The sequence below is a fragment of the Plecotus auritus genome (assembly GCF_963455305.1).
Source record: "Plecotus auritus genome assembly, chromosome: 4".
Taxonomy (NCBI): Eukaryota; Metazoa; Chordata; class Mammalia; order Chiroptera; family Vespertilionidae; genus Plecotus; species Plecotus auritus.
The window spans coordinates 7,125,896-7,145,526 of NC_137775.1; the positions used below are offsets into that span (position 1 = coordinate 7,125,896).

Genomic DNA, 19,631 nt, shown 5'->3' on the forward strand with positions numbered 1-19,631 from the left:
AGTGACAAGGGAGGACTAAAACTAAGGATCATCTACATCTATTAAGTGTGCATGGTAAAGAGTTACCAAGCTCTGCATGCCTTTTTCACCTTTTCCTATAGTTGATTGTACTTTCTCTGAAAACTTAAAAATATTTAAGCTCTCCTCCGCCATCTGGTGGCCTAAAAACATCTAATCTGAAGGTGCTGGGTCTATTTTTGTCTCAGTGACGTATCATAAGCTATCTTTTCATAAATAAAGCCCAATTTGAATAATGAATAAAACATCTCATAACAGTCTGCATGAAACCACTGTGAATGGTATCAAGTTACTTGCTTAATCCAGTGGAACTTGGTAAAACTACTTAGGATCAAATCAAACTACTTCGAAGCTTAGGGCACCATCTCCAAGTAACTTAAATAACAACAGCCTTCAGATTTACTCAATCCAGAAAGGGATTTAGAGAATTTCAATAAATAGCTCAGGCTCTTCAGGAAGATGAGGGGCCCTGCCCTAGCCATCCTGACTTCTGAAAGATGGACACGGAGAATGCTAATAAATACACCCATTAAGAAGTTTCAGCTTCCCTGGTGTAGAAAGTGAGGTCTGAGAACCACAGACGGAGGAGGCACAGGAATGCGACATTAATGATCCTTTTTCTTCAGAATTACATCTCTGCAGCGAAACCCATTACCTTGCATGCCAAAGCCAGAATGTCTTCCACTCTGTGGTCCGGCTTGATCACCACGGTAACGCCTTGACTGTCCTGGAAGTGAATGTAGGTCTGGACTTCCCATGGGTGGTCTCGGGGAGCACCATCCACCGCTGAGCCGCACATGTGCAGAAGTTCGTCGACCTGTTTTCAGATCCCAAAAGGAAATGCAGACTGACTTGATTTTTTAAAATGAGGGAAACTACTGAAATCATATCCCCTTCATTTATGGGATTATCCTATATAATAAAGAGGTAATATGCAAATTGACCCTCATGCCTTCGCACAGATGGGCGCCCCCATGTGGTCAAAGATGGCCACCACAAGATGGACGGCAGGGGAGGGTAGTTGTGGGTGATCAGGCCAGCAGGGGAGGGCAGTTGGGAGAGACAAGGTCAGCAGGGGAGGTCAGTTGGGAGGTACCAGGCTGGCAGGGAAGGGAAGTTGGGGGCAACCAGGCCTTCAGGTGAAGGCAGTTGGAGGCGACCAGGCCAACATGGGAGGGCAATTGGGAGAGACAAGGCCAGCAGGGGAGGGCAGTTGTGGGGGACCAGGCCTGCAGGGGAGGGCAGTTGGGGGTGACCAGGCCTTCAGGGGAGGGCAGTTGGGGGTGACTGGGCCGGCAGGGGAGGGCAGTTGGGGGCAACCAGGCCTGCAGGGGAGGGCAGTTGGGGGTGACCAGGCCTTCAGGGGAGGGCAGTTGGGGGTGACTGGGCCGGCAGGGGAGGGCAGTTGGGGGCAACCAGGCCTGCAGGGGAAGGCAGTTGGGGGTGACCAGGCCTTCAGGGGAGGGCAGTTGGGGGTGACTGGGCCGGCAGGGGAGGGCAGTTGGGGGCAACCAGGCCTGCAGGGGAGGGCAGTTGGGGGTGACCAGGCCTTCAGGGGAGGGCAGTTGGGGGTGACTGGGCCGGCAGGGGAGGGCAGTTGGGGGCAACCAGGCCTGCAGGGGAGGGCAGTTGGGGGCAATCGGGCCAGCAGGGGAGCAGTTAGGTGTCCATCAGGCTGGCAGAGGAGTGGTTAGGGGGTGATCAGGCTGGCAGGCAGGTAAGCGGTTGGGAGCCAGCAGTCCCGGATTGTGAGAGGGATGTCTGATTGCCGGTTTAGGCCCACAGAGATTGGGCCTAAACCGGCAGTTGGACATCCCCTGAGGGGTCCCAGATTGGAGAGGGTGCAGGTTGGGCTGAGGACACCCCCCCCAGTACAGGAATTTCGTGCACCGGGCCTCTAGTTTTATCTTAACCTTTTCACACTCCTTCCATCTCTGGCTTCTCTTGATCCTCTGGGGCTGGCAGACAAGCCCAGTTTTTCCTTCTTCGTTTAACCCACATGAAACTGATGCCCCGGGAGGCCGAGTGGAAGTCAACTGACTCTTTGGCCCGTGTTCTGGCCACTACGCACTCTGCCTCTTAACTGACTCTAAGCCATGATCCTCGTGAATTTTGCGACACTCTCATCCATGGCCACAGATGCCCGCCTGCACCCTACCCCTGAACTGCACTTAAGCCAAGCACGCTTTTCTTCTCCCTTATTTCTACTTGCTCCTAAAAATCAGCCCTTCATCCTGGGGAAAGGTTTTTCTGTCCTTCAGCTGTTCCACATCTGCATATCCTTTTATTTTTTTTTAAATATATTTTATTGATTTTTTACAGAGAGGAAGAGAGAGGGATAGAGAGTTAGAAACATCAATAAGAGAGAAACATCGATCAGCTGCCTCCTTCACGTCCCCTACTGGGGATGTGCCCAGAACCCAGGTACATGCCCTTGACCAGAATCGAACCTGGGACCCTTCAATCCGCAGGCGGACGCTCTATCCACTGAGCCAAACTGGTTAGGGCTGCATATCCTTTTAGAAATCATCCCCAAACATCAGCCTTTTCCGAACAAGCTGAGTTTCCTAAACTTCGTCCCCACAGTCATTCAATGACCTCATGTTAACCTGTACTTCCAACGTTTTATAAAGAAAACTAGTGAACCTTTAGCAAGTCAATCAGAAATGCTTTCCTCTGACCAGGTTCCTACATGGGTCTGGTGGTGAAGCAGAAACCTGAGGCCTGGAGAGACCTGATGCTCGAGCCACAAACGCTCAACCAGCAAGCGGTGACCCAGGACAGGACACTCCCCTTGCTGAGTCTGTGTCCTACTCCGTGAAAGCAGGTATTAGTCACATAACTGCACACGGTTATTAACTAACAATACAAGTTTGTGAGCAAAGGAGATGATATATGTGAAAACACCTTATACAGCAGGAACCTTACATACGGATTCAATACTACACAGAATTCTATCCCCCTCATCACACATTTCACACATTCAAGTTCTTATTGATGGATGATTTTACTTTGAATTCCATGCATTAAAAAAAGTAAAAGATCCTCCTATGTAGGAGTTAAAAACAAACATAGATATATTAAAGAAATTTTTTAAAAAAAACAAAAACAGGTTCAGCCAAGCAAGGGAAGACCTATCTTTCTGTACTGCCGTTTTTAAAAGTGCTGATCATCTCTGAGAGGCATTTCTGGACCTGCCATGGATCTGCCACTTTCTGTACATTTTCCTGGACAGATGACGACAGCCCAGGATGAATATGAACCTCCCGTGCCAAAATGAAAGGAAAAAAGAGACAGAGGAGCAGATGCCTGGAGCCAATGACGGGAGAAGCAGCACGGACACCACGCTCTCCTGAGGGGTCCTTATCTCACAGGACCGCGTCCTCTCCGTCCTCTCCGCTGGGAAAACCTCCCAGGTTCTTGTCATCTGAGCGGAGAGCTGTGATTTCAACCAGGTGAGGCAGCCACAAGCAGGGACTTACTGCCTTAAAGGCGCAGACCCAACCTCTCAGACCAGGCTTACTCAGAATGGACCTAAAACCCCAGCAGGGGTCACTGTGGAGTAAAAAATCACACTAAGGAAATCAGAGTCCCGATTCCTGCAGCAAAGCAGTGTAATTTGGCACTTTTGGAACAGAACAGGAGAAACGCGACTGAGGACAGACGGGTGGGAGAGGGACATGAGAAATGCCAATCCACAACTATCCCTCCTGGCCCCACCCCCCGCTGTCCATCAGAGAGGCCGGCACACAGGGCCGATGCAATCTGCTTTGACCTGCTGTCAGCCACTCAGGATTCACAGGCCTCTATTTGAACAGGAGAGGGAAATGAGGCTGGGAAAGTTCTCAAACCTTGCCCGAGCTCACGCAGGAGCGGTGACTGTGGTATTGTGGGGATCTGAACCTGAGAACCTGGCCCAGTGTGTGCTCACCACCCTGACACTAGATGGAAATATCAGCCGGGCAGTCACCACCCCACAGAAAGGATGCCACCTCCCTGCCCCCGTTCCTTTCTGTGATGCAGGACACGCGCCCGCCATTCATTCCCCACCCAGGAGTCAATGCCATGCTTGCCTCCGGATTCTTGTTCAGGACCCTGTCCCACAGCGGCAGCGCTGACACCATTTATAGCCTTCACCCTCATTTCAAATGCTCCCCATCTCATGAAGTCTCTCCTGCTCGCTTCCCCTAGTCCACGCAGTTCGAGGAGCTTCGGGCCTGTGTCTCTGGCCACAGCGGCTCGGGCGCCCCCAGGTGCTGGGAGGACTGACATAACAGCAGAGCCTCCGGCCTCCTCCCGCCCTAACACAGTGCGTCCAGCACCCAGGACACACCCAACACATGGGTGCTGACTTGCAAATACCCAGAACTTGGGTCATACATAGGCTTGCGAGGTAAAAGCTGCCCACCTCCCGTATCTTATTTAAGTCTGTTTGTGCAGTGTCAACTTCTTAATCTTCCCTACAAATTCAAGAGGAGAAGTTAACAGAGTATTGCCAGGGAAGAAGTCCTGGACAAGAGAACAGGGTGCAGGGAGATGCAGAGATGGAAGGGAGGACAAAAGAAATATGCATTTTATACTCCATGAATCAGGGCTCTGTGCCCACAGCAGCTCAGAGGAATCACCTCCTGAGTCCACCCTTGACCTAAGGTGGAGTGGACAGCAGACGAGAAGGCACCCAACAAGGCTAAGAGGGACTCAGACCCTCTGAAGAGATACCTCCATGAAAATTTACATAGGATATTTTCTGTGTGTAACTCACACACACACACACACACACACACACCAGAGTGTATGCAATTACAGAGGTAAAACGTGCTTATGCAAAGGAAGCATCGAGAATGTGGAACTGATTCATGAATTTGAACTGGAAAAAGGAAAGGCTGTTTGGTGCTTACAGCTCTCCTAGGCTGTTACAAGTTTTGCCCGTTTGGACAGAAAACTAGATTGATTTCCTCAAGGGACAATGCTATCCAGGCTGAAAATACACATGCTTTATTTTCAACGAGCCAGGGAAAATGTTCTCCTACATTCTTTAAAAGGAACAGATCTTGAAAAGCAGCGCCTCAGAAGGAGCCATCTGGAAAACCCTCCTCCCGGTTTAATCCTTACCACTCCCCCCCCAGCACACGATTGGCCAGCCGCGTCAAGCCTGGTGCAAACCCAGCCTGCCTCCCCGCTCCCTCCCCCTCAAAATTATCTTCCAATTAGCCCATTCCAGGTTTCCAGCTCCTGCAGAAGACAGACGGAGACAGTGAAAATATAACAGACAATCTGGGTCAAATCCCAGCCTTGTCAGGGCTGGTGCTTCAGTATCTTCCCCTTTAAAGGATACTAAAAATGTCAGCCTCATAGGAGGTGGGGGGCTGGTGTGAGGAACGGCATTTGAAGGTACATAAACTGTACCTCTTTTTTTAAAAAAATATATATGTTTTTATTTATTTTAGAGAAAGAGGAAGGGAGAGGAATAGAGAGACAGAAACATTGATGAGAGAGAAACTTCACTGATTGGCTGCCTCCTGCATGCCCCCTACCGGGGACCAAGCCAGCAACCTCAGCATGTGCCCTGACCGGGACTCGAACCGGTGACCTCTTGGTTCCTGGCTGATGCTCAACCAACTGAGCAACACAGGCAAGGCTGAAGGGTCCCACCTTGTGAAAGAACTTTTTGAAGGCCAGTCTGGATGGCATTATATTGAAATAGATTTAATGTAGATTTAATAGATTTAACCACCACTGTGATTCTGTGATGATCGCTATGGAGACCTGGGTGAGCCTCCCTGGGAACCCTGGTGAGCACTGAAGCTCAGACCACCCACCGTGCGGTCCGGCTCCGGCCAGTTGGCCACGAACCCGGAGCCTCACGGCTGACCTGCCCTCTGGCCTCTGCAGACGAGCTGGTTAAGGTTTACAAACCACTTCAGCGCTCCCGCCCCCCCCGCCCCCCAGTAGGGAAGCTCTCACAAAAGCATTTACTGTGAGCCTGGAGGAGGGAAACGGAAGCTCCACGTGTTCTCACAGCAGATGCTCCCGGATCAAATGGCCTGTAATTACCACTTGGATCACTGAAGGGAAGTGAGTAGCAAATCACAGCCTGCCTGTCACACATGGGCCCACGCCACCGGGGCTGCTGATAAAGGGAAGCCCATTAGCAAGTAAGATGGGGTGGGGGTGGGGGTGGGGGGAAGGACTCAGCTCTGGGTGTTCTCAACAATCGGAAAATTAGGAAAATGTCACAGGAGAAAGCGTGCACTTCCTTCTTGGGCTGATGTCCAAACATCAGTTAATACGGAGAAAAACCACCAATGTCTGTCTGTCTGTCTGTCTTTCTTCCTTCCTTTCTTCCCTTTCTTTTCTTTCCTTCCTTCCACCCTTCCATCCATCTGTATATGTATGTATGTATGTATGTATGTATGTATGTATGTATTGTAGGGTTCCATACTAATATTCTACTTAAACAAATACTATGTTATAGTCAAGAGTGCATGATTTCGTTCATATTTTCCACTTTAAAACCCACAGTAGCCTTTTCCCCCGTTTGGAGCTAATGACTAATGTGACAATACTTCATTCACTCGATGCCACAGACCGTTGGGATGGCCGGAGCCAATTTTCCAGGAGAGCTCCGAGGCCCGGGGCTCGGTGTCTACCGTGAAGCTCCCCGAGTGGCCGCCCATCCTGAGCCCCCGTGGCAGACTGTTGTCACCATCTCCATAACCAACTCCTCCCTGCAAACCCTGAGGCTCCCTACCACTCATCAGGAAGCACCTATCAAGTTTCCCTTGGGGCTGGCCAGGCTGGCCCCTAAAAAATGCTCAAATAGGACTGACTGGCTTGACTCCAACCTTAACAGATTTCAAGTCAGGGTGACTCACTGTTGAACTGTTCACGAAGCACCACCGAGAGGGGGAATATCTAAAGACGCCACGGCCCCTCCTCCCACCGCTCAGGAATGACTGACCGCCTTTCGGTGTTACACTAACGAACACAGCATGCTGACTGTATACAAATAGATGGTTCGAACAAGTTGTAAACATCCTCCAAGAGTGATCAGCGGAGGAAAACTCCTGGAGTGTAATGTTCATTATTCAACCAGCTGCAGCAGACTTCTAAGTCCCATAGATCTATAAAAATAAATGCCCTTAATTCAATCTGCAACTCGATTACACCTGGTTATCTGAGTCTGCAGTACCGAAGCATAAATACGCCCTGAAAACAGCCCTATAAGTCAAAGGAATTTCTTCAGCATCCCTATACCAGAAGGAATGCTTAGTTAAAATAAATGGGGGTAGCTGTTTAAATACATATGCTTTATAAAACAGATGCAATAATACTTTCCTCTTGCCCATTAGGGCGCCGTGGGACTGGCCAATGAAATCACAAGAAGGTTTTTTTGGTAATCTGAGCCCAATTTAAACAATTAATTCTAATCATTAATGGCTATGTTGGCAAAACTTATTTTCAAGTCCAACATAAGTCCTGCTAATAGAAAGTGCTTGGATGATTCAACTTCTTAATGTTCACAAACCTTTCATGCATAATCAAATAAATAGCTATATAAAAATCAGAAAATAAAGCTCCATAAAAGGTGACCCTCGCTTCCAGATGATATGGACAGCAGAGTCAGAGTAATAACAACCTGTCAAAAATCCAAACAAGACCCTCTTCAGACATCATCTCGAACCCTTTCCCTCTTCCCTTTGATCATCATAGGATAGGTAACTCATGTGTTCCAGAGTCTCTGGAGAAACAGTAACCCTAAAACAGTGGTCGGCAAACTCATTAGTCAACAGAGCCAAATATCAACAGTACAACGATTAAAATTTCTTTTGAGAGCCAAATATTTTAAACTTAAACTTCTTCTAACGCCACTTCTTCCAAATAGACTCGCCCAGGCCGTGGTATTTTGTGGAAGAGCCACACTCAAGGGGCCAAAGAGCCGCATGTGGCTCGCGAGCCGCAGTTTGCCGACCACGGCCCTAAAACATGGCAGTCAGCAACATGAAGTTCATATCGTTCCCTGTACTCAGTGCTAGGACATGCTTCAGCGATGAGCTCTCAGAATGTCCTGAAAACGTTTCACTGTCCGGGGGCCGCATTTCAACACTCAGTGCTCAGGCTATTTCTTACTTGATAAAATGTTCCAACAGCCGCCCTTCCTCCAGGAAATTCAGTGGCAGCAACCGGCCAGCGTATCAGGGATTTGGAAGCAGGATGACCAAGTCCCGGCCCCGCGGCTGCTGGCTGAGCAGGGGTAAGGAAGCCCCTCACCTGCCCAGGCCTCAGGCCCCTCGTCTGACAAATGGAATGACAAAAGGCCCACTTTGTCCAAGGCACGAGGAAGCCAAGTGTCGGGCACGACCCAGCCAATGTAGCTGCAGTTACTCTGATTACGAGTCACACACATTTATTTTAACATGAAGTCTATAGGAGACATAAATATTAGTACGAAAGGCAATGAAAAGTGGGGATTCTTCTCTGATTCTTCTTCCTGTGTCACCAAGCACCCCCGGAGTGAGCAAGGGGCACCAGAAGGAAAGTGAGCAACTTGTGCGTTTCATTTGGGGGAAGAGACCAGGCTAAGGCTGCATTCCTTTGGACCAACTCTGATCCCATTGTTCACGGACAGTGAGCATTTATGATTTGCAGCGGTGAGGAGGGGACCCAGGTTGGCAGTAGTGTGTGTGTGGCGGGGGGGTGTGGGGGACCCAGGATTGGCAGCGGTGTGTGTGTGTGTGGGGGGGGGGGCCCAGGATTGGCAGTGGTGTGTGGGGGGAGACGCAGGATTGGCAGCGGTATGTGTGTGGGGGACCAGGATTGGCAGTGGTATGTGTGTGGGGGACCCAGGATTGGCAGCGGTGTGTGTGAGGGGGACCCAGGATTGGCAGCGGTGTGTGTGTGGGGGGGGGACCCAGGATTGGCAGCGGTGTGTGTGGGGGGGGGACCCAGGATTGGCAGCGGTATGTGTGTGGGGGGGAGACACAGGATTGGCAGCGGTGTGTGTGTGTGGGGGGGCACCCAGGATTGGCAGCGGTATGTGTGTGTGGGGGGGTGCACCCAGGATTGGCAGCGGTGTGTGTGTGGGGGGACCCAGGATTGGCAGCGAAGTGCGTGTGGGGGGGACCCAGGATTGGCAGCGGTGTGTGTGGGGGGGGGGGACCCAGGATTGGCAGCGGTGTGTGTGGGGGGGGGGGACCCAGGATTGGCAGCGGTGTGTGTGTGGGGGGACCCAGGATTGGCAGCGGTGTGTGTGGGGGGGGACCCAGGATTGGCAGCGGTATGTGTGTGGGGGACCCAGGATTGGCAGCGGAGTGTGTGTGTGGGGGGGGACCCAGGATTGGCAGTGGTATGTGTGGGGGGGACCAGGATTGGCAGCAGTGTGTGTGGGGGGAGACCCAGGATTGGCAGAGGTATGTGTGGGGGGAAACCCAGGATTGGCAGCGGTGTGTGTGTGAGGGGGACCCAGGATTGGCAGCGGTGTGTGTGGGGGGACCCAGGATTGGCAGCGGTGTGTGTGGGGGGACCCAGGATTGGCAGCGGTGTGTGTGGGGGGACCCAGGATTGGCAGCGGTGTGTGTGTGGGGGGGACCCAGGATTGGCAGTGGTGTGTGGGGGGGACCCAGGATTGACAGCGGTGTGTGTGTGAGGGGGACCCAGGGTGGGCAGCGGTGTGTGGTGGGAGGGGGAGGACCAGGATGTCCCGCGAGGCCTGTGGTCGCGGTCGCGGAGGCACTTGCCTGGGTTAGGGAGGGCCTCTTCTCCTTGCCTCTCCTTGCCAGCGTGTCCAGCCCTTTCAGGGAAGAAAACAGGCCCTTCTTGCTTCTTCCTCGCTGGGTCAGCGAGAGCGTTCGCTTGCGGAAAGCGGAGTCGTCTCGAGAACACACCTGATTCAGAACAGTTAGAGCCTTGAGGGTAGTACGGGGTGGGGCATGGGATTAAGCTGCCTGCTCTAAAGGCACTGACCCGCCCCGAGCTGCGGTGTGGCTGGCGTAGCCGATGGGCACCCACCACAGAGCATCACCCACTGGTTAGACGGGTCCTGACAACCTTCGGATCTCCCCACGGGGGCAGCAGGGGGGCAAAACACCACGGACCCCTCCCCAGGCTGAGCTGGGACACCACAGACCCACCCCCACAGGCGCGATTTCAGGAAGTCCCGTAAGGTAACCATCAACCAGCCCTTTAATTCACCCCCGTGTGGCCACGCCCGGGAGCCCCATCCTGACTGTCGGGGAGGGACAGACGGAAAGGCAGATGTGGGTGTGAACAGTCAGCGACTGTCTCCCAGGAGCTGCATCCCCGGAGCAGCAGCGAAGCCAGGATGCCTGCCCCCCTCTATCCCAGTCACTGGGCTGGGTCACAGCGGAGCTGAGGGCCAGGAGCCGGAGAAAGAGGAGCGTCCTCCGTCCCCCTGGGGACTCACCAGGGCGTGGAAAGAGGAGACGGACAGGATGCCCAGCCTGCCCAGGGCCAGCTTGGAGGGGCGGCTGGCGGCGGCCAGGAGGCTCTTGGGGTTCGGCAGCTCGCCGCCCTGCAGGCTGGCCAGGTAGCAGCGCATCCTGAACAGATCCATGTGGAACCGCTCCAGGTTCTGCTCCCACTGCTGAATCTGGGGAAGCAAGAACAGGGGCGATTTAAAGAAAGAGGAGGAGCGTTCACAGGTCAAACGGAGAATGTGATCCCTTTCACACACTGTGGCCTGGTTGAAATTAGCCCTCCACCCTCACCCCGCTCCAGCCCTCCCGCCCAAACACAGCCAGCGGGTCAGATGGTACAGCACTGCGTCGGGGGTCCCCACGGTGCCTTGCCCGAGGGGCACGACCTCTGGAGACACCTGACGTAGGCGGGAGGCACGATGGTAAGTCAGCTTTCCCACTGCGTGTCATTCCCTTCACATTGACAGATGTGCTGAATGGCACACAAATGGATGCTGGACGTGGTGGCGGGGGGTGGGGGTGGCTTTACATTCCTGTACATTCTGAGTAAGTAACTCAAGATAGTAAGAAGCAAATGCACTGTAGGGACCAGGACAAATAAAGCTATCAGGCTCGAGGGGAGAATATTCCCAGCCTGTCTCACAACTACCTTCTCGGGCCGATTCCTGAACATCCGCAGTTATAAATGCATTGTCCTGTCTTCTAATAAAATGTCGCTGTTTGTTAAAGCTTCTCTCTTATTCATACCTCCAGCTGAACCAGTTTCTGAGATACTTTCTAGATGTTCTGTAGAGGGTGGACGCATGAGAGAAAGAAAACCAAGGAGCCATTGGATACCAGGAGATAAAGAAGCCCATGCCATCCACAGTGGGTGAAAAGAAAGAAAGACATAAAATAAAATAAAATCCAGGTCTCCGCCAAGCACTAGAGATGGAGGAAGATGACAATCTCTCACACTGTCACTGAATCCTGCGCTTTACAAACTATGTTTAAAGGTATCAATGTATTTATGTGACTACACATCCAAGTGCAACTGGAAGGCAAAGACAGTTCCATCTTAAATAGGGAATCAAAGTTTTGTCAGAAATGCTATGATAATCTCCAGCACACCTAAGCCTCTCCACCCAAAACGTGGGGCAAAATGCAGGTGAATTCACGGGAAGAACATGGATTCAGATGCTTGGGTTTGTAGGAGGGAAGACAGGGCTGGCAGACCCTAACAGCTTAAAGCAGATCTTACGAAGCTCAAGAAGTTTGCTCAAGTTCAAAAAATGGGTATCTCAGTCAATGCTGTACATGGCAGAGGTAATTTTTAAGTTGAAATTAGTAGAAAATACAAATGAGATGGGACCTGAGGACCTCTCTATGCCAACAATGCTTCCGATCCTTCTCCTGACTGAGCCTTTGTGACAGCTCATTCTGTGGGTCAATTTGACTGGGCCAAGGCGTGTCCGGCTGTGTGGTCAAACTTTATTCTGGTGCTTCTTTGAGGATGCTCTTGGATGAGATTAACTTTAAACGGGTAGACTGAAAAACAGATTGCCCTTTCTAATGTGGGTGGGCCTCATCGAATAGAACAAAGAGGCTGAACCCCTGCCTCCCCCCCCTCTCCGCCCCCAAGGGAGAATTCCTCCTGCCTAATGGCCTTCCAACTGAGATGCTGGTTTTTCCTGCCTTTGGACTTGAACTGAATGAAACATTGGCTCTTCCTTCACCCTGAGCCTGCCATGCTTGGGCTGGGAGCCAGCTCCCTCTGCAGATCTTGGGACTTGCCCACCTCCATAATCACACAGGCCTGTCCCTTGTAATAAGTCTCTTTATATTTTTTCCTATGTCCTATTGGTCCCATGTCTCTGGAGAACCCTGACTAATGCATCCTTTATCCCCATAGATCTCTGAGGCAAAGTAAGCCATCATTAGTCACACATCTAGTCCATATCTCAAGACAGTAATTACCTGGTTTTTTTAAGGTCATGGTTTTTTTATAGAGAGAATCAGTCATGGAGGTTAAATGAGGATTTGTGGTTGGATAAGAACAATGAAATTTTGATTTTTTTTTTTTTCCCACAGAGTCATCAAAGTGGTAGGGAAGGACTTGGGGGAACATGCAGGTGAAAGTACAGTGCAGACATGGAGTCAGAGACTTGGGTTACGTGGAGGGAAGAGGACAGTAGAAAGACGACGCATGGGGGGAAAGTAGACTAGTGTAATACTTTAAACAAGAAAGAAATTAAATAAATAAATAAAGTTTATACAAAGAGAAAAATAAAAGATTAAACAAAGGAGAAAAGAAAAAAGAAAGAAACACTGGACACACAAGCTCAGAACAGATCTTGTAATATTGAGAAAGTCTGGCAACATGGGCAATGAGGTTGCTGGGGGAGTAGGGTTAGCCCACCCTTTTATCTCAGCACAGGAGGCGGAGGCCCAGGAGGGAAGTGACTTGCCCGGGATCACATTATAAGCTGCCCTTCCAGACCAGCAAGGCTCAAAGCTGATGCCGAGTGAACAATATGTGGGGGCAAGTCTCTACCACGTACTCACGACACAGCTGGGTCCCAGGTCTTCTCACTCCTGAGGCAGCTATCCGTGTCCTATCCAAGAACTACTTCAGCAACTTGTATTTCAATTCCCATCCAATTACCAACTGTTTTTCTCCCCACAGCCCCCAAGTGTTCTACAGACAGGATGTAAGACCATCTACGCTCTCACTTGGGGGGCCCTGTTCATAGCGAACATTTTGCATTTCAATTTCCTATCGGCCAAGTGCAAGTTCAGCCCAAATTTAAAGTAATGTTATATTTTATAATTATCCTTCAAAAGATGAGGTAAAGGAGGAGATGGAGATACATTTTTTAAAAGTAAAGGGAGAAATAGAAGACAATTTTGTAGCTACTTATACATACACTACTTTAGGAAAATGCAATCATCATCACTAAAATAGTAATGTTATCTGACATCACATTTTTCAGAGGAGTTCTGGAGATTTTTTTCTAACATTACCTAAAGTTAAAATGCCCCAAATCAATTCTCCTATACCAAGGCTGTTTTTTTACAGTTTTGAAATTCCTGAAAAACTGATAATTGCCCCTAGGTATTTCTTCATTTTTAAAATAAATCTCAGGACATGAGAATAAAAACTTGACTTCTTTGAAGAGTAAGTTTTCATTTATTTCTTTTTAAAAAAAAAACATAAATTTTTATTGATTTCAGAGAGGAAGGGAGAGGGAGAGGGAGATAGAAACATCAATGAGGAGAGACAATCCTCGATCGGCTGCCTCCTGCATGCCCCACATTGAGTATGTGCTCTGACCGGGAATCAAACCATGACCTCCTGGTTCATAGGTCGACGCTCAACCACTGACCCACACCGGCCAGGCAAGCTTTCATTTTAACGTCCATGCACAAAACAAAAGGATGGCAAGGATAAAGAAAACTTGCTCTAAGGAGGTTTCCACTGTCTTTCATTTCAAATGGAAAAATTAACAATATTGAGGAGGAAAACTCCCATTTTTGAGCACTTTCACAGGTACAATGTAAAAGTGTCCTCTTTATCGCTAACATGGCTGTATTCATTTACTGAGCGCCGGAAAGTGGGAGGGGGAGGAGATGGCGTCCAAGGCCGAACACAGCAGCTGAATAATGACACATAAAAAGGTGACCAGCACATGCAGGCCACACCCAGCACTCCTCACACAATATTTTCTACCCCTTAGTCATCTGATCGCAGTGCGTGGTCTTCGTCCACCACCAGGTTTGGACTGAAAGATGAGTGTTCTTCCCTTTTGACAGAAGGATCTGAAAAGCTCCATGTTCCAAGCACCGAAACCTACCTTCACAGAGAAACCCGTGCAGTGACACAGACCACACTGAGGCTAACCAGTGGTTAAAACAACAGCCAAGGTTGTTTTGTTTTGCCTTCCAGGTATAATTCACATGCCAGGAAATTCAGCTTTATAATAAACACTAGAGGCCCGGTGCATGAAAATTCATGCAGGAGCGGGGGTCCCTCAGCTCGGCCTGCCCCCTCTCACAGTCCAGGAGCCCTCAGGGGCGGGAGGCGACCCGGCGATCAGGGGAAGGCGACGCCCCATCACACCTCTGCTGCTGCCACTGCCGGCAGCACAAGCCTCGGCCAGCCCTGGTTACCTGAGCCTCGGGCGGCCCTGGGTGGCTGGGTAGCCGCCATCCGAGGCTTGCCTGTGCCTCAGGCCGGCCTTGGGTGGCTGGGGGGCTGAGGGAGCTGGGGGACTCCGGAGGCGGGGGCAGGCCCGGCCTTGCCACGTGCATGGTACCCCAGCAGGGCAGAGGGGACTGGGTGCCGCCATCTTGTGGCTGTGGGCACTGCCATCTTTGAGGGTGGGGCAGTCAATTAGCATATTCCCTCCTTATTGGCTGTGGGCACTGCCATCTTTGTAATGGTGTGAGGGTCAATTAGCATATTCCCTCTTTATTAGATAGGATACTTCCCATCAAGTTGAGCTAAAAATTCCAAGTTATGAGACCATGTAAATTAAGGATTAATTTCGCTTTTATATAAAACCAACCATTGCCTGGCTAATTTGCAAGTGAAACATAATCTTATTCACACAAGTCTTACTGCGAGAGGCAGGAGAGCCCTTTGGGTAGAAGCACAGACCTGTGTTCGAATCCCAGCTCTGCCACTGTGTGACATAAGAAAACGCACTTAACCTCTCTTGGGGTCTATTACTCATCCATCAAATGGGTGATGCACACAAACTTGACCCCATGGAGTTACTGTGAAATCATACATGATCGTAGCCCGAGGGGATGTTAGCTGGGGAAGGAAGGAGAGAAGGCCTGAGGGAAAGAGGCCGAGAGCTGGAGAGGAGCACGGTGAGGAGTGGGGTGGGCGCCATGACAGAGAAGGACTCAAAGCGGGCAGTCGAAAGGAAGGAAGACACGGGTGCATTCGCGGATGAACTTGAGTGAAGTACCAGGGGGACAGGCTTAGAAAGCGACAGGTGCTTTAGGGGTGGGGGATGTCCGGCCCTCGGGCCATGTAAGGCCTGCAAAATCATTTGGTGCGGCCCTGCCAAGGCACTGGGGTGAGTTAAGTAAATGTTTGACCAAATAAAATAGCAGGCTAATTTTTAAGTTGATAATTTTGTATGGCCCTCGAATGATGTTATAAATATCCCCATACGGCCCTTGGCAGGAAAAAGGTTCCCCGCCCCTGCTTTAGGGGGTCATGCTTCATGCTAGGAGCAACCTTATATACAAGGAGGTAATTATAGAACAGGGTGCCGAGAGCAGTGACAGAGACACCAAGACTTATTTATGGGAGAAGAGAAGGGGGCCCGGATGGAGAGGGTGCGAGGGGAGTCAAGAGCAGCTCCTGGAGGAAGTATACCGTCCCTCTGACGGCAAGGGGTCAGGGGACGGAGGGCAGTCTGCATGCAGGTGTGTGGCTCACGTGGGTCTTCTCTGCCTGAGGCAAAACCCAAAGAAGACGTGGAAGTTTGGTGTTGTGAGATGAAGGTGGAGGTGGTGGAAGTTTGGTGTTGTGAGATGAAGGTGGAGGTGGTGGAAGTTTGGTGTTGTGAGATGAAGGTGGAGGTGGTGGAAGTTTGGTGTTGTGAGATGAAGGTGGAGGTGGGGAGAGGTTACCAGGGACTTTATTTTGTAAGCAATGGGGAGCCACTAAAAGATTTGTAAACATGGTCATCGCATGATCAGATTCGCTTTTAGATGCAAAAAGCACTCCGGCCTTGTGTGCAGGATGCATCAGAGGAAGGGCAATCCTGGCAGCGTCTGTGGTGGTACAGAGAAGACGGGAGGCGGGCCTCCTCACCCTCCGTCTCTCCCACCTGCACATCGTGTGCCCGAACAGTCACACGCCAGGGGCACCGCATGGTTTCAGAGCGCCCTGCCTTCGCCCGTGCTGGCCCTGGGCCTGGAGTGCCCAGCTCCATTCCTCTTCTGATGAACTCCGTCTCATGCTTTAAGAAGCCATTCAGGCAACCCTCCACCAGGAAGTCTTCCGTGACTACACAGGAGGCTACACTTCCAGTTTGTCTTCCAAACACTCTGGAATAGCACTTGCCCTGAATTCATTATAAGATGTTGACAGTCCACGCTCAGCTCTCTGTCACCCTGCTCATCGGAGAGCACCCTGAGGGCTAAGGCGGCATCTCCTTCGAGTCCCTGGTCTGTGCGCATTTGCCTGGCCCGGACTTGCACTCACAGAACGAAGGTGAATGCCAATCTCCTGCCCCAAATCCTCCCGCCAGCTCCACGCTGCCTCCTGAATGAAGCCCACGCTTTGGCCCGGCACCTCCATCGTCTGGCCTTGTCTCCCTCAAAACCCTTCACAGACGCTCCATCACTTACTCCCCAAGTTGCTTGCCCCCACCACACCCCCCATATGTATTGCATTTCCCTCGGGCTTTGTTCCCTTCGCCAGCTTCCAATTGTCCAAATTCAATCCATCCTCTGTCATTTTAAAACTTGAAGTAAATATTTAAGACGAAGCCCACGTTTCACAAACCCAGAGCCCACCCAGGCCCACCAACCATGAGTGTGCGCCCCCCTGCATCACCTCCATTCCAACCACCCTCTCTGGTCCAGTGACCCACGGGGAGTGAGAAAGGCACAGAGCTAATCAGGGATGGGGGGAGCCATCTGGAAGGAAGCCACGACCGCCTAAGGGTGGTGAGGTTTTGTCCCTGTTTACTTGTTGAAAATAATAAACAGAAAGGAAAAAAAAAGTTCTAACTGGACTTAATTTACAGCTCTTCCTGCCTCCCAACTTCAAAAGGAAGCCGACATGTGGCCTGGCTGCGTGGCCGGCTCCACACGGGATACGCTCACATGAAAGTGCGTCATTCTGCCCCACCCAGACCCCAGCGGCCCTGGGGCCAGACCATAAGATGGGTGTCTTAAAGCAAAGCATCCAGCACACAACGGGACGAAGTGCAGCCGCTATTGTGGTCAGTGTCTTTTTATTTGGACTAGCCATTGACCGTGATCTTGTCCACCCCAGTTCTCCCAACAAGACCTGTCGCAGAGACTTCATCTTGCATGATGCAATGTGCCCTGTAAGTTCAGCTATTAAGCTATGAATGGATTTTTTTCTGAGATTCTTGGGGTCTCGGGGGGAAAGCACCACATGAATAAAACAATATTTTCTTTCACGTAAAATACAGTAAAGTTCAGACTTTAAGGTAAGTGGATAAAGCACAGCTCTTTTAAAGCAGTTTTCCAAAGGTCGTTTCGAGAAAACGATACTTATGGGATGTTTGAGAGATCACGTTCTTATTGGTCTTGATTTGTAAATACCTTTGCCTTTGTAGCTTCACATAATGTTTTCCACAGACCATCTCATAAAAGTAATTGTAAGCACGTGCTTGTTCCCCCAACATTTCAGACACTTCGTGTCTGCAAGTGGAGAGCAAACAGCATCTGGCAAGCGAGGCAAGGACAGTGGGTGCAGAAAAGGGAGTTCATGTTGCCCGCTGCAAAGCCCTCTGGGAAAACACCCTGCCCCTGTGGTGAGGAGGAGATTTTCAGGTGGAATTTCTGAAGATCAATCCAAATGATTTCTTCCCAAAAATTCACAAGCCTAGCTAGCATGAGATGGTGAGAGTGTGTGTGGGAGGGGTGAGGAAAGCAGGGTGGGGGAGGGGAGAATTGAAATGAAAAATTAGTCGTATTTGTGCTTAAAAAAAACACGGAAGTGATGATACTGTCAAAGGATGTAGAATGGGCCACAAGTAAGAACTGCCCTAACTCTTTAAAACAGTTTCTCCTCGGGCCCCCAACCACCCAGACCTTGGCTCTGTGTGGGCGTTATGTGAGAGTCACCCCTCACATCCCACTCAGAGAATTACACCAACAGTGACGTCACAAAGTAAGTATTTACCAACTGTGGGCAAGGGAATAAAGTTACCTTTTTTTTTTTTAATATATATTTTATTGATATTTCAGAGAGGAAGGGAGAGGGATAGAGAGCTAGAAACATTGATGAGAGAGAAACATCGATCAGCTGCCTCCTGCACACCTCCCACTGGGGATGTGCCCACAACCAAGGTACATGCCCTTGACCGGAATCGAACCGGGGACCTTTCAGTCCGCAGGCCAACGCTCTATCCACTGAGCCAAACCGGTTTTGGCTAAAGTTACCTTTAATCAAAGTATTAAATTTCTAAAAACGTTGGCTTGGACTTCATGCGGCCATAAAGAGGAAGAGAGGAGGAGGAGGAAGAGGAGGAGAAGGAGGAAGAGAAGGAGGAGGAGGAAGAAGGCTAGCCAGGAGCCATTCCATGGCACTAACTTGCCCTTTCTCTCCCTGGACCTAAACATGCGACGATACAGAAAGTCTGGAAAACTCCAGGCTGGGCATCCCACCAGAGGGCTACCGTGTGGCTTCAAGGTTCAGGTTTGGAGAGCCAGGAAGAGTGAAAGCCACGCTTCCCCCCACTCCAGTCGCCGGGAGAGCTGAGTGGGCACCCTGAACCGTCGGAGGCACCGACCACGGAGCTCGCAACTGTCACTGACCCGCCCGCGTGGGAGGTCGTCTGAGCAAAGAGAAACAAATGCTAAGAAGCTGCATCTCCTCTGAATGGCGAAAAGTACCACCTCTGCCCGTTTCGTTGGGACACGAATGTGAAGTCAGACCAGAGAAGGCGTGTTCCTCGGCACTTCCTCTGCAATGGAAGCAACGCTGGTTTCTGGAACCCACAGACGCAGGGATCTTACTTCTCATCCTCTAGGGCAGCCGTGGGCAAACTACGGCCCGCGGGCCGGATCCGGCCCGTTCGGCTGTTCTATCTGGCCCGCGAAGCCGAAAGAGCGGAGGGTTCTCTTGCTCTCCCCTCCGCTCCTTCACCAGCAGCAGTGTTAACATGGCAACGTCAGGAAACACGGCCGCAGCTCCTTCTTCTGAGTGGGCGGGTTTATATCCCCATTCAGTAGAAGGAACAACCTCTCAATCTTCCAGAGGCTCCTTGTAATGCCCGCGGACGCGTCCCCCGACATCACCCTGGGAATGCGGAGACACGTTATCGTGGTGATGTAGGGAGACACGCCCCCGGAGAGCACAGTATCAGAGCATTAGCTACAAAGGAGACCAACAGCACTGTTCCCACTGAAGTTGATGTTTTAAAGACCAAAAACCTTTCAACCCAGTCTACATTGCCATTTACATCTATGTCC

General features: G+C 50.8%; 1 protein-coding gene across 1 annotated transcript in view; it reads right to left on the reverse strand.

The window, feature by feature from the left end:
- Window positions 1-19,631, reverse strand: part of TIAM2 (TIAM Rac1 associated GEF 2) — a 119,015-nt gene that overhangs the window by 56,574 nt on the left and 42,810 nt on the right. The window contains exons 7-9 of the mRNA XM_080663529.1: window positions 10,442-10,627; window positions 9,756-9,902; window positions 674-835 (exon numbers count right to left, since the gene is read on the reverse strand). Coding sequence (XP_080519655.1) covers window positions 674-835; window positions 9,756-9,902; window positions 10,442-10,627 — 495 coding nt within the window. The remainder of the gene's footprint in view (window positions 1-673; window positions 836-9,755; window positions 9,903-10,441; window positions 10,628-19,631) is intronic.